General features: G+C 46.1%; 1 protein-coding gene across 8 annotated transcripts in view; it reads left to right on the top strand.

The window, feature by feature from the left end:
* LOC144266162 (exocyst complex component 3-like) overlaps positions 1-27328 on the top strand; it is a 92223-nt gene that overhangs the window by 43916 nt on the left and 20979 nt on the right. For 5 of the 8 annotated variants that reach the window (XR_013346438.1, XM_077819416.1, XM_077819415.1 and 2 more), the window contains exons 3-6: positions 142-922; positions 15074-15665; positions 20669-20780; positions 24550-24624. Coding sequence is in view for 7 of the 8 variants with exons in the window: in XM_077819416.1 (XP_077675542.1) it covers positions 406-922; positions 15074-15665; positions 20669-20780; positions 24550-24624 (1296 nt within the window). In the remaining variant the exon portion in view is untranslated. Of the gene's footprint in view, positions 1-141; positions 923-12377; positions 12619-15073; positions 15666-20668; positions 20781-24549; positions 24625-27328 lie in introns of those variants that run through there. The other 3 variants (XM_077819419.1, XM_077819417.1, XM_077819420.1) reach the window with 3 other exon arrangements.

The following is a 27328-nucleotide window of genomic DNA, read 5'->3' as shown; positions in this document are numbered from 1 at the left end:
GATACCAAGCGGACGGAATTGGGATAGAAATGGTTACAAACAAACAAAAGTAACAATATACTTCTAAGACTAAAACCTAACTTCACACACGAGGGTTTTTTGTTCAGAGTAGTTTTCTCACTATAGTCATTCTTCCACCAGGGCTGGCCAGGTCCTGACCAGGATCCAACACAGAGCCCAAAGAGGGGATTAGCGCTGAAATCGACATCGCCGTTTTGAATTAGGGTTAGTGTGGATGCAATTTGAAGGTATTGGCCTCCGGGAGCTATCCCACAGTGCACCATTGTGACTGCTCTGGACAGCAGTCTGAACTCGGATGCACTGGCCAGGTATACAGGAAAAGCCCCGGGAACTTTTGAATCTCATTTCCTGCGTGGCCAGGCGAGCTCATCAGCACAGGTGACCATGCAGTCCCAGAATCGAAAAAGAGCTCCAGCATGGACTGAATGGGAGGTACTGGATCTGATCGCTGTATGGGGAGAGGAATCCGTGCTATCAGAACTACGTTCCAAAAGACGAAATGCCAAAACATTTCAAAAAATCTCCGAGGCCATGAGGGACAGAGGCTACATCAGGGATGCAACACAGTGCCGCGTGAAACTTAAGGAGCTCAGACAAGCGTACCAGAAAACCAAAAAATCAAACGGATGCTCCGGGACAGAGCCCCAGACATGCTGCTTCTACACTGAGCTACATGCAATTCTAGGGGGGGCCGCCACCACTACCCCACTCCTGTCCGTGGGCTCCAAGGATGGGATACTCTCCGCCACGGCTGAGGATTTTGCCGATGGGGAAGATGATGATGAGGAGGACAAGCTTGGGGAGAGCACACAGCACACCATTCTCCCCGACAGCCAGGATCTTTTTATCACCCTGACTGAAATACCCTCCCAAACTAACGAAGCCAGAGAAGGGACCTCCGGTGAGTGAACCTTTTAAAATATAATACATATTATAAAAGCAAGCGTTTTTTAATAATTAAGTAGCCCTGAGGACTTGGGATGCATTCATGGCCAATACTGCTACTGGAAAAGTCTGTTAACGTGTCTGGGGATGGAGCGGAAATCCTCCAGGGACATCTCCATGAAGCTCTCCTGGAGGTACTCTAAAAGCCTTTGCAGAAGGTTTCTGGGGAGAGCAGTCTTATTCCGTCCTCCATGGTAGGATACTTTACCACTCCATGCTAGTAGCCAGTAATCTGGTATCATTGCATGACAAAGCCTGGCAGCGTATGGTCCCGGTGTTTGCTGGCATTCAAGCAACATCCATTCTTTCTCTCTCTTTGTTATCCTCAGAAGAGTGTTATTGTTCATGGTAACCTGGTTGAAATAGGGGAATTTGATTAAGGGGACATTCAGAGGTGGCCGTTCCTACTGGGCTGTTTGTTTGTGGCTGAAAAGAAATCCTCCCCGCAGTTAGCCACGCGGTGGGAGGGAGGGCCATTGGCGCTGAGCTATTCGTGTTTGGCTAGCAGGGATCTTCCCTGATACCAGCCAGGAGGTGGGGGGAGGGGAAAAGCGATCATCCCAGAGAATTGGATGGGGGGAGGGGGTTAGTTTGGTTTCTGCTGCTGCACGTTAACAGGAAAACTGCAGCAGTAAATGGCCAACTCAATGGACTTTGCTTGGTAGGGGAAAGGAGGGGGCTGCTGTTATGAAGGTTGCAGAAGCCAAAAGACTATGGCTTACCATGGCTGCCTGCAAGCTGAATTCTATTGCCCGGCCCTGCATGTGTGATCTCTAACACCAAAGCCGCAGACACTCAATATAAGATGCAAAATGCGACCTTGTACCAAAATCACATATGCTATGTAATGTGAATAGTGTTGTTCACTGTGAAAGAGTATAGCCATTGTTCTGTAAAATGTATCTTTTTAAATACTTCACTCCCTTTTTTCCCTCCAGCAGCTGCAAATGTTTCAAGCCTCCCTCCTCCATCCCAGAGGCTATCTCAGATAGGGCAGCGAAAAAAATGCACGCGTGATGAAATGTTCTCTGAGCTCATGCAGTTGTCCAGCACTGACAGAGCTGTGTGTAGGGACACAATAGCAGAATACAGGATGGTGGCCGATGAACGTGAGGAGAGGTGGCTGCAGGAAGATCAGAGGAGGCATGAGGAAACGCTGGGGATACTGCGGGATCAAACGGACATGCTCCAGCGTCTGATGGAGATTCATGAATGGCAGCAGAATCACAGACTGCCACTGCAGCCCCTGCTTAACCGCCCTCCCTCCTCCCCAATTTCCATAGCCTCCTCACCCAGACGCCCAAGAACATGGGGTGGGAGGCTCCGGGCACCCAACCACTCCTCCCCAGTGGACAGCCCAAGCAACAGAAGGCTGGCATTCAACAAGTTTTAAAGTGGCCTTTTCCTTCCCTCCTACCCTCCTCCCACACCTCACCCGGGCTACCTTGTGAGTTATCTCACTATTTTTATAATCAATTAATAAAGAATACATGTTTTTAAAATGATAGTGACTTTATTTCCTTTGCAAGCAAGCTGTAATCAAAGGCAGGAGGGCGGGTGGCTAACAGGGAATTAGAGTCAACCAAGGGGGTGGGTTTTCATCAAGGAGAAACAAACAGAAGTGTCACACAGTACCCTGGTCAGTCATGAAACTGGTTTTCAAAGCTTCTCTGATGCACACCGCTTCCTGCTGTGCTCTTCTAACTGCCCTGGTGTCTGGCTGCGTGTATTCAGCGGCCAGGCGATTGGCATCAACCTCCCACCCTGCCATAAACGTCTCTCCCTTACTCTCACAGAAATTGTGGCGCACACAACAAGCAGCAATAACAATGGGAATATTGGTTTCGCTGAGGTCTGAGCGAGTCAGTAAACTGCGCCAGCGACCCTTTAAACGTCCAAATGCACACTCTACCACCATTCTGCACTTGCTCAGCCTATAGTTGAACAGCTCCTGACTACTGTCCAGGGTGCCTGTGTACGGCTTCATGAGCCATGGCATTAAGGGGTAGGCTGGGTCCCCAAGGATAACTATTGGCATTTCAACATCCCCAACAGTTATTTTCTGATCTGGGAAGTAAATCCCTTCCTGCAGCCGTTTAAACAGAGCAGAGTTCCTGAAGACGCAAGCGTCATGAACCTTTCCCGGCCATCCCACGTTGATGTTGGTGAAACATCCCTTGTGATCCACCAGTGCTTGCAACACCATTGAAAAGTACTCCTTGCGGTTTATGTACTGGCTGCCCTGGTGGTCCGGTCCCAAGATAGGGATATGTGTTCCATCTACAGCCCCACCACAGTTAGGGAATCCCATTGCAACAAAGCCATCTAGTATGACCTGCACATTTCCCAGAGTCACTACCTTTGATAGCAGCAGCTCAGTGATTGCATTGGCTACTTGCATCACAGCAACCCCCACAGTAGATTTGCCCACTCCAAATTGATTACCGACTGACCAGTAGCCGTCTGGCGTTGCAAGCTTCCACAGGGCTATTGCCACTCGCTTGTGAACCATGAGGGCTGCTCTCATCTTGGTATTCTTGTGCTTTAGGGCAGGGGAAAGCAAGTCACGAAGTTCCATGAAAGTGCCCTTACACATGCGAAAGTTTCGCAGGCACTGGGAATCATCCCAGACCTGCAACACTATGCGGTCCCACCACGCTGTGCTTGTTTTCCGGGCCCAGAATCAGCGTTCCACGGCATGAGCCTGCCATATTAACACCATGATCTCCAAATTGTGGGGGAACGCGGTTTTAGAGGAAAGTGTGTTCATGTCCTCATCACCGCGCTGCCGTTGCCTCCTCGCCTGGTTTTTCAGGTGCTGGTTCTGCATACACTGCACGATAACTGCTGTGGTGAGCTGAACGGGTTCCATGCTTGCTGTGCTATGGCGTCTGCTCCTGCTTGGGCAATCCAGGAAAAAGGGCGCGGAATGACTGTTTGGCGTTGCTCTGGCGGAGGGAGGGGCGACTGACAACATGGCTTACATGGTTGGCTTACAGGGAATTAAAATCAACAAAGGGGGTGGCTTTGCGAGAAACAGAATGGCCCTCTTAAGGACAGAACTGAAAACTGGGTTTAGCAGGCCGTTGATTTCACAGAGGGAGGGAGGAGAAAATGAATACAAAACAAATCTGGTCTATTTCTTGTTTTGATCCACTTCATCTATCTTTATACATCTTGTGGCAGCAGACTGTGGAGTACGACCGCTAGCCATCGTCATCTTCTGGGTGCTTGGCAGAAGACGGTGCAGTATGACTGCTGGCCATCATCTTCTGCTGGCTGCAGATTAAAAGACAGTGCACTGTCGGTAGGACTGAATCGCCATGAGACGAAACTTTAAAGGGAAATGGCCTGGCTGAGTCACTCCCATGTTTGCCTAGGCGCCCCGACCTCATCGAGGTCAGTTAAAAGAGCACCCTGGACTACGTCGACGACGGCTACCAGTCATACTGCACTGTCTGCTGCCAAAAGGCAATAAACTGCTGCTGTGTAGCAATGCAGTATCGCGTCTGCCAGCACCCAGGAGACAGACGGTGATGGTTAGCTGAGCGGGCTCCATGCTTGCCGTGGTAACTCAAGAAAAAAGACACAAAACGATTGTCTGTCCTTGCTTTCACAGAGGGAGGGAGGGAAGGGGGGCCTGACGATATGTACCCAGAACCACCTGCGACAATGTTTTAGCCCCATCAGGCACTGGGATTTCTACCCAGAATTCAAATGGGCGGCAGAGACTGCGGGAACTGTGGGATAGCTACCCACAGTGCAATGCTCCGGAAATCGACGATTGCCTCGGTACTGTGGACACGCTCCGCCGACTACATGCACTTAGAGCATTTGTGTGGGGACACACACAATCAACTGTATAAAAACACTTTCTACAAAACTGACTTCTATAAATTCGACCTAATTTTGTAGTGTAGACAAGGCCTAAGAATCCAGTGTCCATCAGCCGAAGAAGGCGTCAAGTGGAAACAACCAGAGGACCCCCGGAGGGCAGATTGGAATCCACCCAACAGCTTCAAGGACGGGAGAACTGAAGAACAACACGGAGCCATCAGGAATGTGCCCTCTGCTGATTGATTCAGCAACAGCATGATGAAGCAATTCCCATAGACTGGCATAGGAATAAATTCCTATAAAAATGGACTCTAGAAACTGAGAACTTTGGGGTCTGATTCTGCAAACCAACTTCTAGGAGCATCAGATGTGCATCTGACAAGGCCCTGCTCCCTCCTCATGTCCAGGCCACCTGGTCAGTGGCTTGGCATGAGGAACTCTAAGGCTGGTAACAATGATAACAAACTTGCAGAACCTCTGTGTGTATGTATGAATAAATGTGTGAATAAATATGAAATTGAATGGAATGTTATAGCTATAACTAACTGCTTACTATGATTCTTTCTGTATTCACAATAAATGTGGCATTTTGCCTTTTCTCCTTTAATAAGATCCTGCTGGTTTTTATTTTATTGGTATAACAACGTAACTGTTATCTGATAGTTTGCACTGTAGGAAAGAGCCAGGAAACTTGAGGCACCAGGATAAAAATAGAAAATATAGACAAAAAGCAGGATAAAATATACATGGTTTCAAATAGAAACTAGTAGGATTTCCCTGGCATAGAAATGTAGGGATATCCTGGGGCAAATTCTGGATGCCATACCCGGAGATTTAAATGCATGTATCCCATTCATTCTAAATGCTGCATGGAAAATTTACCCCTTAAGTTCTGATACCTACTGAAACCATTCCTTAATGATATATGGTTTGTAACAACTATGGCTTTAATATTTAATGGGACCAGATACTCAGCAGCTGGAAATTGGTGTAGCTCCTTGACTCCCTTGTTAACAGTAATGAGAAAAAAAGAAAACAAATTGCAATTATTTAAACAAAACAGAGCAAGTTAAGAGTGGAATTTCAGCTTAGCTCTGAGTGTATTATCATAACAACATAAGAACAGCCATACTGGGTCAGACCAATGATCCATCTAGCCCAGTATCCTGTCTTCCGACAGTGGCCAATGCCTGATGCTTCAGAGGGAATGAACAGAACGGGTAGTCATCAAGTGATCCATCTCCTGTCATCGACTTCCAGCTTCTGGGAGTTAGAGGCGAGGGACACCCAGAGCATCGGGTTGCATCCCTGACCATGTTGGTTAATATCCATTGATGGACCTATCCTCCATGAACTTATCTAACTCATTTTTGAAGCCAGTTATACTTTTGGCCTTCACAACATCTGTTAACAAGTTGCACAGGTTGACTATGCGCAGTATGAAGAAGTACTTCCTTTCGTTTGTTTAAACCTGCTGCCTATTTATTTCTTTGGGTGACCCCTGGTTCTTACATTATGTGAAGGAGTAAATAACACTTCCTTATTCACTATCCCCACACAATCATGATTTTATAGACCTCTATCATATCCCCCCTTAGTTGTCTTTTTTCCAAGCTGAAAAGTATCAGTCTTTTTAATCTTTCCTCACACAGAATAATTTTTATTGCCCTTCTCTATATCTTTTCCAATTCTAATATACATTTTTTGAGATGGGGTGACCAGAAATGCATGCAGTATTCAAGGTGCGGGCATACTGTGGATTTATATAGTGGCATTATGATATTTTCTGTTTTATTATCTATCCCTTTCCTAATGGTTCCTAACATCCTGTTGGTTTTTTTGACTGCCACTGCACACTGAGCAGATGTTTCCAGAGAACTATCCACGATTACTTCAAGATCTCTTTCTTGAGATCTTGGTAACAGCTAATTTAAATCCCACCATTTTGTATGCACAGTTGGGATTATGTTTTCCAATGTGCATTACTTTGTATTTATCAACATTGAATTTCATCTGCCATTTCATTGACTAGTCACCCAGTTTTGTGAGATCCCCTTGTACAGAGGTGAAAGTAAGCCGGTCCGGTCCGGTACAGCATACTGGCAAGAGCCAGTACGCCGTGCCAGACTGGACTGGTTTCCCCAGGCTGGCGCTTTAAAAGGCCCCGGGCTCCCTGCAGCGGCTGGAGCCCCGGGCCTTTTAAAGTGCGGCCGGAGCCCTGTCACCATTACCCCGGGGCTCCGGCAGCAGGGCTCCAGCCACACTTTAAATGGCCCGGGGCTCCGGCTGCTGCGAGGAGCCCCAGGCCCTTTAAAGCCCCCCGCCCCGAGCCCAGCTGCCGGAGCCCCAGGATAGTGGCAGCAGGGCTCTGCCTGTGCTTTAAAGGGCCCGGGGCTCCGGCCACTGTCGGAAGACAGGATACTGGGCTAGATGGATCATTGGGGGCTCCCCGCAGCGGCCGCAACCCCAGGCCCTTTAAAGCGCCCCCCGAGCCCCACTGCTGGAGCCCCAGGGTAATGGTGGCAGGGCTCCAGCGGTGATTTAAAGGGCCAGGGCTCTGGCTGCTGCGGGGAGCCCCGGGCCCTTTAAAGCGCCCCCCGAGCCCTGCTACCGCAGCCTCAGGGTAACAGCGGCTGGGCTCCAGTGCCGATTTAAAGGGCCAGGGGCTCCAGCCGCTGCAGGGAGCCCCAGGCCCTTTAAAGCACCCCTGGGGCTCCTGAAGTGGCTGGAGCCCCCGGGGCTCCCCGCAGCGGCCAGAGTCCCCGGGCCCTTTAAAGCGCCCCCCGAGCCCTGCTGCCAGAGCCCTGGGGTAGCAGCGGCAGGGCTCCGGAGCTGATTTAAAGGGCCAAGGACTCCGGCCGCTGTGGGGAGCCCTGGACCCTTTAAAGCACCCCCCCACGAACCCCTGGGGCTCCCCGCAGCAGCCGGAGCCCCTGGGCCCTTTAAAGTGCCCCCCGAGCCCCGCTGTTGGAGCCCCGGGGTAGCAGCGGCAGGGCTCCAGTGGTGATTTAAAGGCCCGGAGCTCCGCTGCGGTAGCGGCAGCCAGAGCCTGGGGCCCTTTAAATCGCCCCAGGGCTCCCAACTGCCTCTGCAGCTGGTAGCTCCAGGGGTGATTTAAAGGCCCCAGGGCTCCCAGCCACAAATGGAGCCCTGGGGCCTTTAAATCTTGATTTAAAGGGCCTGGGTATTTAAAGGCTTGCCTCTTCCAGTTGAGGCCATGCCCCCCTGCTCAGGACTCCAGAGTACCAGTAAGTCCTTTATGTTACTTTCATCCCTGCCTTTGTAACTTTTCACAGTCTGCTTTGGACTTAGCTATCCTGAGTAATTTTGTGTCATTTGCAAAGTTTGCCACCTCACTGTTTACCCCTTTTTACAGATCATTTATGAATGTGTTGAACAGCACTGAACCCAGTACAGATTCCTGGAGGACACCACTATTTCTTGCTCTCCATTCTGAAAACTGACCATTTATTCCTACCTTTTGTTTCCTGTTTTACAACCCATTACTGATCAATGAAAGGTCCTTCCCTCTTACCCAAGACTGCCTACTTTTCTTGAGAGCCTTTGGTGAGGGACCTTTGCAAAGGCTTTCTGAAAGTCCAAGTAAACAATATGCACTGGATCACCCTTGTCCACGTTTGTTGACCCCCTCAAAGAATTCTAATAGATTGGGAAGGCATGCTTTCCTTTACAAATGCTGTGTTGACTCTTCCCCAACAAATCAAGTTCATCTATGTATCTGATAATTCTGTTTTTTACTATAGTTTCCACCATTTTGTCTGGTACTGAAATTAGGCTTACTGACCTTTAATTGCCAGCATTGCCTCTTGAAAAATAAGCATTACATTAGCTATCCTCCAATCATTACTCCTGGGGAATTCTGTGCCAAAAATTTAAAAATTCTGCTCCAAAACATTAAAAATTCTGCACACAATATTTTAAAATTCTGCATATTTTATTTGTCAAACTAACACAATATAATCATCCTGGTTTCAATTATGTTGGTAATTTGTTTAAACTACAATATAATGGTTGGAGAATGGGAGTGGGCAGCATTAGAGGAAATCCCCAAACCTCCTTTCTCTAATAGTAGTGTAGATAAGTTTGACCCTTTATTTCTAGTTATTAGTCAACAAATATATGCAGCCACATGCTCAGTGTTACATCATAGGCAACTGAAGAGCAGATGAGAGTTGGTGAATCAAACTCACAATTTATATTGGTTACTGACCATCTCCAGAAAGCTCAGTAGCAAACAGTTCATGCAGCATATTTTATTAGGAAATGTTTTCAGTCCAAACTTTTAGACCAGTTCTAATCACTAAAGCACCATAAGCATTTATAAGCCATACTGTTCTTACAATAAGACTCCTTTACACCACTCTGGCAATGTAAAGGAACCTTAAAATGTTTACACCTGTTTTATACTCCTGGGTAATTCACAAAGACAATGGGAACAATTCACTAAAAACAATTCACTAAGCAGGCAGGCTGCTACATTCTTCTCTGCCTGAGGGGACAGAGCCTTCCCCACGCCTACCTGCTCAGAAATACCCCAAAGCCCTGCCCCTCCATGCCAAGCGTGTCGCAAAAGCATGTGAGAGGGACAGAATGACTTTCTCTCTCAGATGCATGATGGCCCAGTACCCCACTTCCCCCCGGCGGTGATTTACGTCTTTACTGGCTACTCCAGGCACCCAAACCGACCTGCCTGAGGTGCTGAGGAGGGGCATGTGACCAGTCTTGAGGCTTTCTTTTGCTTCCCCATCAGAAGTCATTTTTCTGTGGAGAAGCAAAGAAATCTGCAGGGCACATGAATTCTGTGCATTCACAGTGATGCAGAATTCCCCCAGGAGTAAGTCATTTGGCACTGAGGCTGATTTAAGCAACAGGTTACATACCACAGTTAGTAGTTCTGCAATTTCATATTTGAGTTCCTTCAGAACTCTTGGGTGAATGCCATCTGATCCTGGGAACTTATTACTGTTTAATTTATCAATTTATTCCCAAAATTCCTCTACTGACACTTCAATCTGGGGCAGTTCCTCAGAATTTCACCTAAAAAGAATGGCTCAGGTGTGGAAACCTTCTTCACACCCTCTGCAGTGAGACTGATGCAAAGGATTCATTTAGCTTCTCCTCAATGGCCTTGTCTTCCTTGAGTGCTCCTTTAACACCTCAACTGTCTTTCTCTTATTAGTTTAGAGAGAGACTTTTAAAACATGAATATACTTTTTTGCAATTTGATGCATTAAATTAGATTTACTGTGTATGAATTCAGTCTGGGAAACATGAGCCAGAACCTCTTCCTAGATCTGGGTCCAAGAAAATGTCTGTAGGTGTTGAGGGGACAGAATTTTCCTCTGCCCCCAGTGTGGAGTTTGACTAGCAGATATACATAGTTGCGTACGCATCACTTCTGCTCCTCATCTTACCTACGTTAGCCTCCCACTGGATCTTTTGTTAGCTGGTAAAGCACACGTTATGAAGCACAGCCCTGTGGCTCACTATATTGAGGACCCTTTTCTGGGCTTCCTGCATTTTACCACCACCCACAGTGCATTAGAACTTCACTGTTTCTGTTAAAAGAAAAGGAGGACTTGTGGCACCTTAGAGACTAACAAATTTATCTGAGCATAAGCTTTCGTGAGCGACAGCTCACTTCATCGGATGCATTCAGTGGAAAATACAGTGGGGAGATTTATAGACACAGAGAACATGAAACAATGGGTGTTACCATACACACTGTAACGAGAGTGATCAGATAAGGTGAGCTATTACCAGCAGGAGAGTGGGGGCCGGGCGGGGGGATGGGGACTTTTGTAGTGATAATCAAAGTGGGCCATTTCCAGCAGTTGACAAGAACGTCTGAGGAACAGCGGCGGGGGTGGGGGGGGAATAAATATGGGGAAATAGTTTTACTTTGTGTAATGACCCATCCACTCTCAGTCTTTATTCAAGCCTAAGTTAATTGTATCCAGTTTGCAAATTAATTCCAATTCAGCAGTCTCTCGCTGGAGTCTGTTTTTGAAGTATTTTTGTTGAAGAATTGCCACTTTTAGGTCTGTGATCGAGTGACCAAAGAGATTGAAGTGTTTGCTGACTGGTTTTTGAATGTTATAATTCTTGACGTCTGATTTGTGTCCATTTATTCTTTTACGTAGAGACTGTCCAGTTTGGCCAATGTACATGGCAGAGGGGCATTGCTGGCATATATCACATTGGTAGATGTGCAGGTGAACGAGCCTCTGATGGCGTGGCTAATGTGATTAGGTCCTATGATGGTGTCACTTGAATAAATATGTGGACAGAGTTGGCATCAGGCTTTGTTGCAAGGATAGGTTCCTGGCTTAGTGGTTCTGTTGTGTGGCGTGTGGTTGCTGGTGAGTATTTGCTTCAAGTTGAGGGGCTGTCTGTAAGCAAGGACTGGCCTGTCTCCCAAGATCTGTGAGAGTGATGGGTCGTCCTTCAGGATAGGTTGTAGATCCTTGATGATGAATTGGAGAGGTTTTAGTTGGTTATAGTCGGGGGCTGAAGGTGATAGCTAGTGGCGTTCTGTTATTTTCTTTGTTGGGCCTGTCCTGTAGTAGGTGACTTCGGGGTACTCTTCTGGCTCTGTCCATATGTTTCTTCACTTCAGCAGGTGGGTATTGTAGTTGTAAGAACGCTTGATAGAGATCTCTTTCCACACTTACAGCCATCCCCATGAATGACAATGGGAGTTACTGTACTTGAATATATGAAAAGAAAGGCCCTAATTATGTAGGATACCATAGAGAGGGATGAGAGAGGCTGGCTGGTTCTCTTGTTGGTAGATAACGAAGGGGCTAGTTGCCCCTGTAACTTTAAACTTTTCATTTTCTTCATTTAAAAATGCTGGGTTGTGTATAACTGCTAGAGGGCAGTCCCAGGCAGCCGCTGGGTACCCCAGGAGTTCAGATCCAGTCTCATCACATAAGAACCTCATAGCTCAACAATGAAAACCAATGCCAGTCCTTTTGGGGTTTGCACACCCAAGGGCGGAATACTTGATTTTCTTGAAGATGGAGGCAAATTTGGGCCTAAAATAAGGGATAACCTTGGTGCTGAGAAATAACACAGAGTCAGTAGAAAGGCAAGTGCATCAGTGTAGAGCTGCTGTGTGTATTCATGGACACTGTCAACAACAAAATCTCTTGGACTGAGAGGACTCTGAATCTAAATTAGTTGGCAGCATCCAGGGGAATTTTAGTCATTTAGAAACTGCTGAAAATTCCACTGGCTTTCCTCCAGCACCTGTGGTTAGGTTATGTATTAAACGTTTGCTGATGTAACGCTACAGGGGATCATTTACATAATAGAGCAGGTAGCTTATAAAAACTACTGGACTAAACTGTGATATGAAGTTGGCTGAGTTGTCTGGAAGTCAGTTAAAGCAGGCAGGAGCACTGACACTGAATCTGGGGACAGACATCGTCTCACGGAGAGGAACTCTTAAGGCTGAGACTGTAAAATCACATTGAGTTACCGTGGTGCCAACGTTTTCCAGTTAGCCTTCTCAACCTGATAGCAAACACTTGGCTCTTGCTGGGAGTATGAAGAAAATGAAGCATTCCCAATTCCCTGGAGGGAGAAAGCTGCAGGGACCATCTTCTGGTGAAAATGCATCAATGCTTCCCAAAGAGGCTCAAAAGGAGAGAGAGAAGCAGAAATCAAATAGGAGACAGAGAGTGAAAGATATGGCAGTCAAATTGCTGAAGAATTTGTCCTCTCTGAAGAAGGAAACTGAAGAGAAGCCTGTGGACAAAGAGTCTGGTGGGAGGCAGTATCTCTCAGGTACTCTCTGCTAGTCTGTCCTCCCCACTGGCCTCCTCTGTTTCTTCTCACCGTGGAAACTGTTTTCATCAGCTCCTGCCATTTGGAATAGGCTTCCTATCTCTCTCCTCCTCCCGGATTCACCTCTCATTTCAAATCTTTTCTGAAACGTATATTTCTCCTTGCCGATGTTTTTAAATTTTACTCCCCTTTCTGTTGCTCATTTGTATTTCACTTTGCAACTGTATTATCCATCCCTGCAAAGCGCCTTGGTTTAGTTTGTAAGAAAGATGTGATACAAAGCAGAGTTTGGTTGTAAGCGTGTTCATATGGTGGTCTGTTCTTCCAGTAATGTGCAGGGGGGGCATGTGTAGGTAACCTATGCCAACTTAGCTCCCTCTCCATGCTACATCTATTGGCAGGTGCTGGGCCCTTATATGTCGATACCAAAGAAATCTGTTGCCACAGGCAATTGATATTTAGTGATTGTTGCGAGAACCAGAGAGTTAAAAGCACACTTTTTAACTAGACGCAATAAAGCATTTTGTAGGAAGCTGGATTCTGGGAAATATTTTCCTATGTGAATCATCATTTTATATCCCTTAAAGGGCAATGCCCTCCTAGATCCTGACTCTAATGACAAACAGTGAAGATATAGACACAGTTACAGGACGAGCTGGGCTTTAGACCCCTTTTAAGGTGTGTTTACCATGCCCTCAAGCTCAGGTTTGTGGGACCCGTGCTTGGGGAGTCGGTGTTTCCAAACCCATGCTTGCATATCTAAAAACTGCATTGTAAACCTGGGTTTACAATTGCTGGGCCTGGGTTTCACAGCCTTGCTAACACATCCATACTGCACTATGCAGACCTTTTGTCACAGGTCTGCGGCTTAACCTGCGTCCATGCTGCAAAATGACAGGTCCTAGGTGTTTGCTGACCTGAGTCAGACTGATTTGTGTGTGGATGGAAGGGAGTCTTGGGCTCAAACCTGAGTCAAAGCCCGGGCTTAGTGTGCAGTGTAGACAAACACTTAATCCCTCTCGAGTGCGCCCCTCAGGTGACAGACCTTTCTGCCTAAACCACTCCCAAGGTTGGAACCATGTGACTTTACCACCCTTACACTAAATCTTAGGATGCAGCCCTCTGGCTAACCTGACAGACCCAGCTGGGTGTGGCATCTTCAGGTCCTTTTTCTCTGGGAGCCTGTTACAGAATGGATTTGCAGGGACACAGAAATAGCTTCTTCAAAACAAAGCATTGGCTATTCACCCAAAGGTACAAAGCATGCAGAGCAAAGGTACCAAGCAAAAATGCCTGTGTGCATATTCCCCCTAGCCTACACCTTAATCTTTCTTTGCAAGCTCAATAGAGTTAATCCCATCTCTGGTCAGAAGAGTGACACTGAGTTCTGCAGCATGCTCTGTGACCCCCTCTCCCAATGTGCATGTCTGTCCCCATCATGACAACCCACTCAAGTCCCTTCTTTCCTAGGCCAACGTCTTTAAAGTTTTAGCATCTCCTTTGATCCTGATTTAAGTCTGGGAAGAGTGGACCTTGCCATAGGAGCTGGAGCCAGGCATTGAGTATTCTCCAATCAGTGGCTTCTTGCTTGTCTCCTTAGAGACGCTTTGTATTCTATGGACTGTACCTTATCTTTGCTTCATTTGTTTAATTTCCTATTGGTTTCCCACTTACAGCCTCTTTTCACTCTATGTAATCAGGCACAAGTATACTGAGGTGCACATGATATGTATAAAAAATAATACACAACTCCCTCATTCTCCACAGATGTATTTGAAATTGTTTCCAGGGTGTGACCAATCATCAATCACACCAGCCTGTTAAGCATAGGCTCCCATGAGATCTGGGTTCCCTTCCTGGCTCTGCTATAGCTAGGCTTGGAAGAGTTAGTTTTTTATTGCTGCTTGAGAACTTATTAGAGTTTGATTTAAGGCTATTCACTTTGTATATTTTGACTGGTGATGTTGACAATTGTGTTTTAAGTGTTATAAAGCTTTAACTTTTTGAATTGCAGCTTCTACTGTCATTAAATAATTATTGTCTGACTCATCCCGTTTCCTGGAACTGTGAAAGTTTAAATCAATCAAAAATTAAAAAAAGATTAAATCCCATAATTGTGTGCAACTGTGAAAATGTAAATGGTTAAAAATGTTGAAAAGTGTTGAAAAACAAACATCAATAGTATTTGTCAAACTTATATATATATATATATATATATATATATATATATATAAGTTCTGCCAAGCCTAACTATAGATGACTGTGGGAAAATCACTTAACTGCACCGGGCCTCAGTCTACCCACCTGTAAAATGGGAATGATACCCTACCTCACAAGGCTGTTATGAGAATACATTCTTATTATCTGTGAGTTGCTCAGTAATTACTATGATGATTGCCACAGAAAAGTCTATAGCTAAGTCAATAACCTTCTGGTTGTATTTTTACTGTTTCAGATCAAGCCATTTGTGAATTGATAGATCAAGCAAAATTTCTTGAAGCTTGTAATCACATTTATGATCTGGAGCAATCTGAACATAAGAGTGAAATAAAGATTGACTTACTTTACAAAAAAGTAGCAGAAAGAATGTGGTCAGTTGTGCAAGAAGCAATCAGTGGAAGCGATAGTACATTACTGGAGCCACTGAAATCAGTAGGTGAATCACTGAAGTGGGAAAAAGAGAAAGAAAAAGAATGGTTTGACAGTGTCAAAGACATGGAATCTGTTTCAACCTGGAGCCCAAAATACTGGAATAAAGATCTCGAGAAACTGCTAATGGAGTGCATGGCAACACAGATTCCCTCCTTCATGTCTGCTAGCAACACAGATGAGTCTGCATTAAAAGATCATCTGAGTCAGTTGGAAACCACAATTTTTCCCAACCTGAGATGCAAAAGAGATGTCTTCAAAGAAGCAGGATTGCTTACTACCTATACAAAATGTTGTAATGCCTGTTTGTCTTCTTACCTTTCCACACTTACAGGCGGTGATATGAGCTTCAACAAATGTCTTCTCATTTATGAATGGGGCTTTAATATGTACAGAAGGTATGTTCCAAGTAATTCCTCTTTTTCTTTATACCTTTCAGTTTCCCTTTTAGTTCTGAGCATGGTCCTTCTTGAGCTTCAAGGCAGTGATACTGAAGGAACATAAAGGGAAAGGTTAGCCAATATTCAGGCCCTTGTGGGTTAGGAGGAGAAATTGATTATAGGTATTTCTTTGGTGCAATCCTGTTTATTTACAAAGAATGGACACAAAGTCCTGCTTCCCTAAGCACAGTAGGAATCAAACAACAGGAGGCATTTTCTTTGCTCACAGTTTTTCCAGTCAGCGCACTGCCCCAAAAGCTCTCTCTTTAGGCTTTCTCTCATGGTCTCACTACTAGCACTTCTCTTACTGTCTCCTTGGATTTCTTGCTGCTTTCTGTCTGCGTCTGACTTCTTCTGGCTCACAGACATGCTCAGCTCCATCAAACAATGCCCCGCCTCCCTGCGGTTGTATTCAGGCCCCAGGAAAAATTCTTTAGACCACATGGCTCAACTCCTACTCCAGCCTTGCCATGCTGGTCTGTTATTTTGGGTGGTAGCTTCTATTGTTTCAGCTGTTACTCATGAAAGGGGCATTTAACACCTCCCTCATTTAGCCTAATCTAATGGAAGGCAGCTATCATGCCTACCAGCACTGCCCATAGGCCAAAGACACACTTCATGGGAGCCACCCAACCTCCCGCATAACAGTGTCTTTTCTATGAGTTTGATTTTGCTTGTTCTTAGTGAATGGATTTCCTTTCCAGACCTAGGCCATGTCTGCACTACAGACCTATATTGGAATAACTACGTTGTTCAAGGGTGTGAAAAAATCCACGTGTAGACAGTGCTATGTCGGCGTAGGAACGTCTTCACTAAAGCGCTACAGCAGCGCAGCTGTACGTGAAGACAGCTGTACGTAGCGCTGTACATGAAGACAAGCCCCTAGATACCTACCAATTTATAAATGGTATCGTGGTAGCTGAATCCCTGGCCATCTAGGGCTCGGTAGAGCACAACCTTGAACTTCACCCAGAACTGACGAGAGAGACAGTCTAAAGAATAGGCATTATGGAGCAGATTGACTTCCCTATTCTGCTCACTTGGTGCTACACAGATTGGAAATCACCTGCATCTCACCTTGGGATTCCGCTGTTGAGGAGTTCCCAGTGGTGTTAGGGATAGCACGGCAGGCTCCTGCATTACCCCTGCTGCAGCCCTGGCTCAGAGGTGTGGCTGGATTGTGTTCTGCTCCATCTGTTTTTAACTGGCAGATGGTACTCTAACCTGTGCTAGGGAAGAGCTGAACAAAGAATTGGGGAGCTGTAACCAGCCCTCTGACAGTCCCCCAGCTCTGCTGCACTGAGTGGAACTCATCTGTAGCACATAATCTGTCCCTCTACCCACAGATGGCTCACCCCACTCCCAAGGTCAGCCCCAGCACTCTGGCCCCTGCACTCGTCAAGTGCTTTTCAAGGATGGCTCAAGCACAAGACAACTGATTGCAGCCATTTAGCCTTGAGCTTAACAAATGAAGGGCTTACCGTGGTGTGAGCTGCGTTAGAACAGAGCAAGCATAGTGGGGTGCACCGCTCGTCTCTGAACTCCCTGCAGGTTGTTTCTCCTGGTAATGTGGTGCCCATTACTGATCACAGTATCCTAGGGGTACTTTGTTTAGCAGGGGCAGCACTTCTTCTTGTTTAATGGGGAATAGAATCCAGCCTTCCCACAGGGAGATGTTAACAATTCTCACCAATAACGGCGCATCTGTGCCTGTCTCCAGAATACTGGCCATGGAAGCAGTTCCCTCAGCATACACCCAACCTCTTTCTGGCTATGGTACTTACATGGCTTCTATCACTGTAGTATCTGAACTCACTACTGTATCTTTAAAGTATTTATAGGGGAGCACTATTATCCTCATTTTACAGATGAGGCACAGAGAGCCTTGGGGATTTGCTAAGCTTCACACAGGATGTTTGTGGCAGAGCAGGAATTGAACCTGTGTTTTCCACAGCACAAGCTAGTGATTCGAGCACTGAACATCCTTCACTGTGTACTTAAGAACTTGTAGATGGGGCTTAGAAAGTGTTAGTGGGGATAATGATTGTTATGGAAAAGTTAGCACATGTGACTCCATTTTGGTTTGGGGCCCACCATTGTCTAAAAGCAAGCACATCATACACCAGGAGGAGTGATCCTTAGATACTGAATCCCTGTGAAAATCCTCCTCCTTGTCTCCAGCCTGCCTTGACTCCCAGTATCTGTTTTTTGTCAGTCTCTAACTCCCTATCTCTTGGCCTTTGATGTGAGGCCTCCCATCCTGATAATAAAAGTTACTGATGCATGGCTTTAGGACCATGCTGTGTAATTAACATACTGGTTTAGCACGAGGAATGCACCAAGCAGGGATAGGTAGTAGATAAAAAAAGGGTTTGTTTATTGGCTAAGGTTTCTGATGCACGAGGGCAACATGCTTTGCTAAAAAGTATATAACCTTTGTATAATCTGTATTCAGGGTCCCCTCCTGGCTAGCAGGGGGGCACCATGCTCGAGCGTAATAAACTTAGTGTCTTTTGGGAACTCTGCAGTTGTGGACTTTGTTTATGTGCCTCAGCCTAGATTCGAACTGTGCGTGACCTACCAGGTGTAATTCGTAGCATTTGTGTGTGTGTCCTATCAGGTATAATTCGCAGCATTTGTGTGCGTGTCCTACCAGGTGTAATTCGTAGCATTTGTGTGCGTGTCCTACCAGGTGTAATTCGTAGCATTTGTGTGCGTGTCCTACCAGGTATAATTCGCACAGTTGTGTGCGTGTCCTCTCAGGTATAATTCGTAACGTGTACGACCATACCAGTTGCATTAAAGTCTGGATACATTGATAATTTTTATTGCTATGGTGATGTGGCTTTTTCTATTCTGTGTAGCTTCTCATCTGACATTTTAAACTTTGCACCCTGAAATGTAATGATTGTTGTCCTTATCCTAACAGCATAAATTCATAGTGAAGATCAGTTCTGACCAACCAGTGCTCCATCTCTGTGCTGTTCTGGAAGCCAGTGACCCTAAGAACTGACTGTACAACTTGGGAAATGTCTTGGTTGCCCCAATTCAGCAAAGAATGTGATGACTTCAAGCAAGTGAGGAGTCCATTGACTTCAGTGTGATTACTCGTATGCTTAACGTTAGGCATGTGCTTAAGTACTTTGCTGAACTGGGGCTGTATGTTTGCAGCCAAATATTATTTACTTTCCCAGCCCTTTAAGAGCGATTATGATGGGCTGGTTCTGATTCTTTAAGGTCAGGAGAGGTTGTGTGAGAGGTCAATTACCCAATGTCTGTTCTGGTTACCTGAAAGGAGATGAGAGGCAGGTGATCCCATGGAATAGTTAGTTTCTGGGAGGATGAAGTGACAGGAAAAACCCAGGCTAGTGTTCCTTTATGGGCCCAGGACCAGGAGCCTAGCAGAGTGGGTGAGACATGGCTCTCATCTCTCTCAGCTGGCCCAGGCAGGTGTTTTGGTTGCTAGACCCCCTGGGAAGGATTAAGGGAGTAGTCAGGTAACTGGGTAGATGAATCAAAATGGAGGTTCCAAGCCTAGTCAGGGGAAGCTGCTGAGGGGAAGAACTCAGCTAGGGTAAAGCCCCAAGAAGGAGGGCTATGCAACCTCTGAACCTCAGGGGAAAGTCCACTAGCCTGACTGGGTAAACACAGGCAGCCCCACCAAGGAGGACTGTGGATACTCTGAGCTTGAGGGGAGATTTTACAAGTTGTGGGGGCTGGGGCTAGTCGCACACAGACCAAGAGGGAGGGCTGTGAAACCCTGAATCTAAAAGGAGCGTTCTTTTGGGGGAGCTGATTAATATGAATAAAGGAGACTCTGGGTGGCGGGAATATTGTTTTTAAAGACTCTGGGTGTAAGTGGATTATTCTGAGAAGTCAGAGGGAAACTAAGGCAAGGTGTGTGCAGTGCCATCCCAGGCCATTGGGGGTGCCCTGGCATGGCACCTATCCACACAGAATATCATGTATATTCTGTAAAATATGAATGTTTGCTTTAATGATTGACGTGTGGAAATAGCAGGAGAGCTCTATTTCCCAACAGAGACTCTTGAGTACCCAGAACTAATAGAACTTTTGGGAGGGCTGATGGTGCTAAGGTATTTGCATTTAACTATCCCGAATATCTCTTTCACGACAAATATAATAGGTGTTCTCAGCTGTAAGCATATTTATCTGAACTTGTACACTGCACCTCTCTCAACGCTAGGCTTATTACACAAATGTTACCTAAAGCACATTTTGAAGATCAACAACAGGCTGCCCAAACCCAGTGACACCAGCAGACCCTATTTCAGATGTAAAGAATTTTTGCCTCCTCTTCCCATTGTCAAACTACATTACTCTGCCCAACCTTCTGACGCCTCAGTCATCCCATCCATCAATCACATACACGCTCCCTTCAAGAAAAGCCTGGGGAAATGTGTAATTGTGTGTCGTACGGCATGTTCTGAAGGTCACCAAATCTATGATCTGTTGGAGCAAGTGGGGAGGAGAGTTCCAAAGCCTTTCGACTTATACTGGTACTGTATAGTTATTCCCCTTCCCATACAGGAATATCACCTTTGAACCTATATAGCTGTATCCACACTGGGAGTCTGAAGGGTCTACACTAACAGTACAACTTTCTAGTGCAAACAAGGCCAAGAGAGAGCTGCAGGAAGGAGTGAGACAGAGGAGAGGGGAGGATGTAATTGGAGAATGGGGCCACAAAAAGGGCCAAAAAGAGAAGAATAAAAAAAGGATGGGGCTGGGGAGGATCAAAAAAATATTTTACCTAGTTGCAATTGTTCCTTAGATGAGAGCTGAATGCTGCTTTGTGCATGCAATTAGCCAGGTGAGCTACACGTCACAAATATGGCCATAGCCAAGCACAGGTTCTCAGTACTGGGATTGGAAGAGCCACAAAGCTACTGGAAAACTGCCTCTCTTACTGCAATTTTGTTTTCTGTGTGCAATGACAGTGAGAAGCTCCTCATGCCCTGCTGGACTCCACAGCAGATGCTCTTAGCTGATGCATATGTTCTCAAGTGGAATTTTTCAAATGTGGAGGAAAAGCTGCTCACAGTCATCCAGGTAAGAACATGGAGTTCTAGCAAACCTGGTTGTCACCCCAAATCATTCTCTTTTTAATAATACATTTCCTTGTTATTTTGGCTCATGTACAGAAAAGGTCAAATACTCCTGCCCAGCTGGCTACCCTATGGCTCTACTCCTCAATCTGTTTATTTAGTAGGAGAATGAAAACATACCACACAGAGAATGGTATTAAATGAGGTGATGGTCTCAGGGTGGTTCCTAGCAGACAGGTGCCTACATCACAAACGGCCCCCATCTCAATGTGTTGGTAGTTTCAGTAAAGAAGCCAAGAACTGAAGGTCCACAAACAGCAGTCTGCCTTCCTCGCCGATAGGCGGTGCCCTATTTGAGCACTTCGGCAAGAGGCTACTGGGAACTTTGAACTGCCTCTTTTCATGCTATTACTATACCTGCACTATGGGGGGGATTCACTCCACACACACAAAATCAGAATATTTAGGTTCTATCCAGGTGGAGTACAGGAGACCATGGAGGTGAAATCCACCCCCCAACTAACCCAGGGCTGTTTCACGGGACTACGTACCCCTTTCCCTATGGATGTTAATCAGCCTATAGTTTGGACTAAGGGTCACAGACCCTTTGCACCAGTCATGCAGGATACTGGGGCCTCTGGATCTGAGTAATATGGAACTATGGTCACCCCTAGCCTGCCCCAAAGTGGCCTTCCATGCTAACCTTTGTGGGGCTGGCATAGATACAGTTTCCTTGGCAAAGCACACAGACACCCCACAGAGCCTCTAAGGGCATGTCTACACTGCAACATAAGTCTGTGCTTGAGCATGGGCTCAGGCCTAATCCCCCTTGCGTCTATTCTGTAATTGCGCTAGCCCAGGGCTCAGGCCCAGGGTCCCAGGACCCTGCAGGGCCCAAGTTCAAGTTAAGCCAGGACCCAGGGTCCAAGCCCTATTGCTTTGCAGTATAGATGCAGCCCTGCTTGACTTGGTTCCCGGGTGTCAGCTGGAAGTATCCCACAATTCCACGGGACAACTTCCTTAGTCTTCTCGGTCCCAACAATCTGCAATCCACTTTATTGAAAATGGAAGCTCTTTTCAAATGGCTTTGCAAATGGCAGCAGCTCAGGTCAGTGTTAACCCATTCTCTTCTGATCTGCAAACCCACTGTCAGAGAGCCCTCCTGGGTTTGCTGTGGAGAGCAAAGCGATCAAGCCTTTTGCGAAGTGAGCTGCTTCCTGGAAACGTGCAGGGCAGGCAGTAAAGTTTTCCTACAGTGCACCATGGCCCTAGGGCAGTAAAGTGGCCACATTTTGGAGGTGGGGGGCAGCTAGGGACTCTGGGATATGGTTACTTTGACTTGGGTCTGTGCACTGCAGTGTGGACCCCAGAGCCCTAGGGTTGAGCATGGGTTAGAAAAGTCTTAACATAGGGTTAAAATACAATGTAGATGCTCAAGCCCAGCTGGCACCAGGGCCACTAACCCCGGGCTTACGTTCAGTGTAGACATACCCTTAGTGGGGCTTGAGTGGGGAAGGGGGCCTTACAGTCAAACCATGACTCCAACTCCCAACGCTTACAGGACAGTATTTTTTTTTTAATTTAAAAACCCCTTAGAAGGATGCTTTGTAGGAATGTGGTGTGGGCTCCAAAGGAAAGAGATGAGCTTCTGACGGTATACTTTGCAATGTCAGGGGTAGCCAAATGAAGAAGGTGAGACCATGTTGCAGTGCTTTTTAATGTAACTAGAACCCGAGCATGGCAGGGCCCACTTCCCCTAGCACTGGCTGCAGTAAGCTAGCATCAGACCCTTGTAACATTATCTCTTTCATTTTCCCAGCCTCTCTCAAACAACATCCACCTGCAACCCAGCTAGTGAAGGAGGGGAAAACCACTACAATTGGCTGAATCAGTTCAGGAAATACTATGGAGCATTACGCTTTCCACAGCAGCACCCCAGGAATGATTTCTGAAGGAAAAGGCATATTTAGTCATGTACATACTCATATAGGCACCCGTTGAGGAAAGCATCTAAGCATGTGATTAAGTCTGATTGATTTTTTATGCTTAAAGCTAAGCACATGCTTAAGTGCTTTCCTGAATCAGGACTATAGGGAAGACCTCATGCTCTTAATGTCTCTCTTCAGCATGCATTTCAGATGAGGATGTGACTATAATCATGGTAAGCACTGTAAGACCAGCTCCAAGAATGCATCTGCATCATTGGCAGAGCTGATGCAATTATCCATCCTGAATAATTTTGATGGTGAATCTCACCCTTTTTATTCCTTTTGGGAAATAACTATATGATAATCAAGACATATGAAAAAATGTCAGCCTATGGGTTATTCATGAGTTGGTGTCTTTGAATAGATTACATTCCTGGTGTCTGACTGATCATGTAAGTCACATGGTATTGTTTTTGCTCCTTGCATGGGTGTCTGAAACTTTTAAGAAGAAGAAGAATGAATGACTTGTCTAATTCTTTTCATTGACATCCTGATTTGTTTTCTGATTGGAGTATTGCCCAAATATTTGCACATACAAAAGGCTGTTTTCACAGACATTCACAAATAGAAAATAGCAAGGGATACAATCAAATCAAATGGACATTCAGACTTTGAATACATGGCTTCACCCAAACCCTGTCTTGCCCTATTCAACCTACTTTGGTCTTCAGCCTACCAGTGCTGAGAGCTCTTATAACTAGTATGATGATGTTTTCTGCCCCTGTGGGTTAGCTGTCTTGGAGGGCAGATTTATCAAATTATCAGCATTTCTTTGGTGCAGGGATTCATCCTGAAGCGCTGACACACAATGGTGGGGAATTTGATCCCCACTTGGGGCCAGTTTTCAAAGCTTTTCTTCCCATAGCATTGTGGATTGTCATTTAATGGCTGATCCATCTTTTCATAGAGGACACAGCAGGGTATGCACAGCTGGATGTAAACTTGGCAGGATGCCGAAGTTCAAAGTAACCCACAAAGGGGAAAAAATGGAGCATGCATCTTTCCCCCTCTATTTTTTATGCTGAAAAAAGAAGGTCTGAAAGTTGAGGAGTGGAGGGGGAGGTTTGGTTCCTGCTTGTTTTTTACATGGGAAGTTCAGATCCTCTCTAGATTGGAAGACTCTGTGGTGACTGGAGAACTAGCGACATCACAAGAGCTAAACATGAAAGTTCAGCTACTAAGAGAGAGAGAAGGATTTTTCATCAGACTGTTTATTTGGTTTTGATTAAAATGTTTGAATGACGGTGTAATAATTAATTAATACTTTGTTAAAGATTCAGCACTCTCATCCCTTCCATAAAGTTAAGGGCCCAACATAAATTCCCTTAAACTTCCCACAGGTCTGCCCACAAAAAACAGGGATGGCCAGATATTGCATTCTTGATATTTCTAAGCCAAACAAACAAAAAGACTGCCCACAATCTAAAAAAATAAAAAATGCTAAACAATGTCAGGTCTTCTCTGTTCATCATAAGAAGCAAAAAAGGGCAGAAGCCCAATTTATAAAAAAATCCTTTGCTGTTCACATTGAAGCAATGAAACTTCTCTTTACAGTGTCAGGTTTGTTTTCAGATTTTGTGTTTATGGTGCATCCAATAGTCCTTGGCCAGCTTCCCATAGGGCAGCTACATGATGTCCGCTTGGGTTAAACAGGACTGGACAGTGAGCATAACACAAAGGCAGAAGATTTTCAAATGCACAGGTGCGGGGTGAGATAGGGAAACCTAACAGATTACAAATTGGTTCATATTGTAAATATTTGTATTTTAACTTTGTTATATTCAGAAGGAAGTAAGAGAAGCGCTCAGACAAGTAATTACCGCGAGGGGAAAACCCTATACAGACACTACAATCATTCAGGTAAACCACAGCTGATGTTCTTTGTAGCATGCAAGTCATTACATGCAAGATCCTCAGCATTTGCTAATATACTCTAATTTTACAGATCTAGGCTCAAGTCTGCTGTGTTGCACACCTGCAATCCTACGGAATTCAGCTGTAGCTGTGTCACAGAGAGCAGAGTTTTTCCTCTTTTGTATAAAAGAAAAATAATGAACTTTCCTATGTTTCTCTATATCCTCAGTAATACCCTGCTCCTGCTTCCACTGAAGTCAGTGGGAGTTTTGCCATTAACTTCTTTGTGGGCAGGCTCATGCTTGAAGTGCTGCATGCATGTTTGCAAGAAACTTTAATATGTGGTGTAGAGGCAGTGGTCCAGATTTTCCTAACCTGACCAAGCACAGGATAGGCCCATTACTCAATGTAGGGCTGGGGGGGAAGAGATAATAACAGAAAACATGGAAATGTCAGAAGTGCTAAATGCCTCTTTTGTTTCCATTTTCACCAAAAAGGTTAGTAGTGATCAGACGTCTAACGTAGTGAATGCCAGTGAAAATGAGGTAGGATCTGAGGCTAAAATAGGGAAAGAACAAATTCAAAATTACATAGACAAGTTAGATGTCTTCAAATCAGCTGGGCCTGATGAAATACATCCTAGAACATTCAAGGAGCTGACTGAGGAGATACTGAGTGAGCCATTAGTGATTATCTTTGAAAACTCATGGAAGATGGGAGAGATTGCAGAGGACTGGAAAAGAGCAAAGGTAGTGCCAATCTATAAAAAGGGGAATTAGGAATACCTGCAGAATTACAGTCCAGTCAGCTGAAAGACACTGGAGCAAATAATCAAGCAATCAATTTGCAAACGCCTAGAAGATAATAAGGTGCTAAGTAACAGTCAACATGGATTTGTCAGGAAAAAATCATGTCAGACCAACCTAGGAATGTGCAGGTGATACTTTGCAAAAATAGCTACTATAGGAAATTTGCATGGGCACATATAGAGGCCAAGTTGAGGATCCTTTGAAATTTGGCCCGCCAAGGTTTCCTGTGTGGCCTGCCAATTAAATTCTGTCTGAGCAGCTGGAGAGTGGTGACTGCTGGCCGGGTGCTAAGCTCTAAAGGCAGCACTGCTGTCAGCAGCAGCGCAGAAATAAAGGTGGCAATACACCACACCATGCCACCCTCACTTCTCCACTGCTGCTGGTGGGGGCTTTGCCTTCAGAGCTGGGCGCCCAGCCAGCAGCTGCTGCTATTCGGCTGCCCAGCCAGTGCTTAATTTGTGCTGGGGCTGAGCCCTGGCATCTCTTTCATTACAAATTAAGCACTGCAGGTAATAATGTTGATTTATAAACTCTGTTAAAAGATAGAAACACTAATACTTATGTTCCAATCAAGGTCTGTATTTATTGGCAGCTAAGGTTTTTTTCCTTTTATTTTGTCATTCTTTTGCACAAATGGCCTGCCGCTTGTCATAAAATACTCAAATAGGCCAGCAGGCAGATCTAATTGAGTATAACAGCATTGGAGTTTGGATTTGGTGGTACTGAAATGACAAGTTATTGGGCTCAGTGCAGGGGTAACTGGGTAAAATGTAGTGGCCTGAGAGCTACAGACAGTCAGATTAGATGACCCAATGGTCCCTTCTGGCCTTAAACTCTATGAATCTATGAAATCTCTCAAGGTGTTCTCATGAGATTTCCACCAGCAGGGGCTACATCCAGAACCAATCCCATAGGGGCAGTGAGACAGGGTGAAACATCCAAGAAAGGATTAAGGGCCGCCTGCCTGTCGCATGACTGAGCAAGGGATTTAAGGAGAGGCAGGGGAAAAAACCTCTGGGGATTGCAGCCTGCTTTGGTTGGGGGAATCACTTTGTTTTGTTAACTTCCTCAGTTTGTGTTTGTGAAAGTGTGCCCTGATCACGGGCGGCGGGTGAAACTTCCCCTTGGGGAAGCTAGCCCTCTGCCCTGCCTCTTCCGGCCAAGGCCCCGCCTCTTTTAGGCAAGGCCATCCCCTGCTCACTGCTCTCAGCCGCCCTGTGGCCCCGGGTGAGGGTGGAGCTGAGAGTTTGGGCCCTCCTGCACATGGCCCCAACTGGGGCGGGGTGGGCTGAGAGCTTGATCGGGGTTATTGGGAGGGGAGGTTGGCTGAGAGCTCAGCCCTGGCTGGAGTCGAGCTCTCAACCCCAGCTGGGACCACAGCAGAGCTCTTGACCCTTGCCGGAGCTCCAAGCCCGGAGCCTGTCCCCTGTTCCGCTCTTTTCGCCCACAGCCCCGTCCATGGTCCCACCCCATTCCGCCCCTTCCTCCACAACCCCGCCCATGTTCCTTCCCCACTCGGCCTCTTCCCCTGAGGCCCTGCCCTCTGCTTGCTTGCTCCTTTCACACACACCCCGCTATGGCCCTGAGACCGGAAAAGCTCTGCAGCTGGGAGTGAGACCTCCTCCAGCTCTGTGGCCCTGGTGGGGGGAGATTTTTTCCAGGGGCCCCTGGGCATGGTTCCTGTGGGTCCATGTGATAATCCGTGCCCCCCTCCCCAGAAGTGAGAGGTTTGGGGAGGCTTAGCCTCTCCTAGTCTCCATTATGCGCTGCCCATGGCCCTGATGCAAGGGCCTGAAACAGACTCTGGCATGGCCCTGGTTCTTTCCTGGGCCAGTAAGAAAGCCACCTGCTTACAGGAAGGTTCAGACCCAATTATTCAAATCAACCTCGTCTCCCAAATC

This window comes from Eretmochelys imbricata, chromosome 6, assembly GCF_965152235.1.
Source record: "Eretmochelys imbricata isolate rEreImb1 chromosome 6, rEreImb1.hap1, whole genome shotgun sequence".
In the NCBI taxonomy this organism is placed as follows: domain Eukaryota; kingdom Metazoa; phylum Chordata; order Testudines; family Cheloniidae; genus Eretmochelys; species Eretmochelys imbricata.
This window is presented reverse-complemented; position numbering and strand designations above follow the sequence as displayed.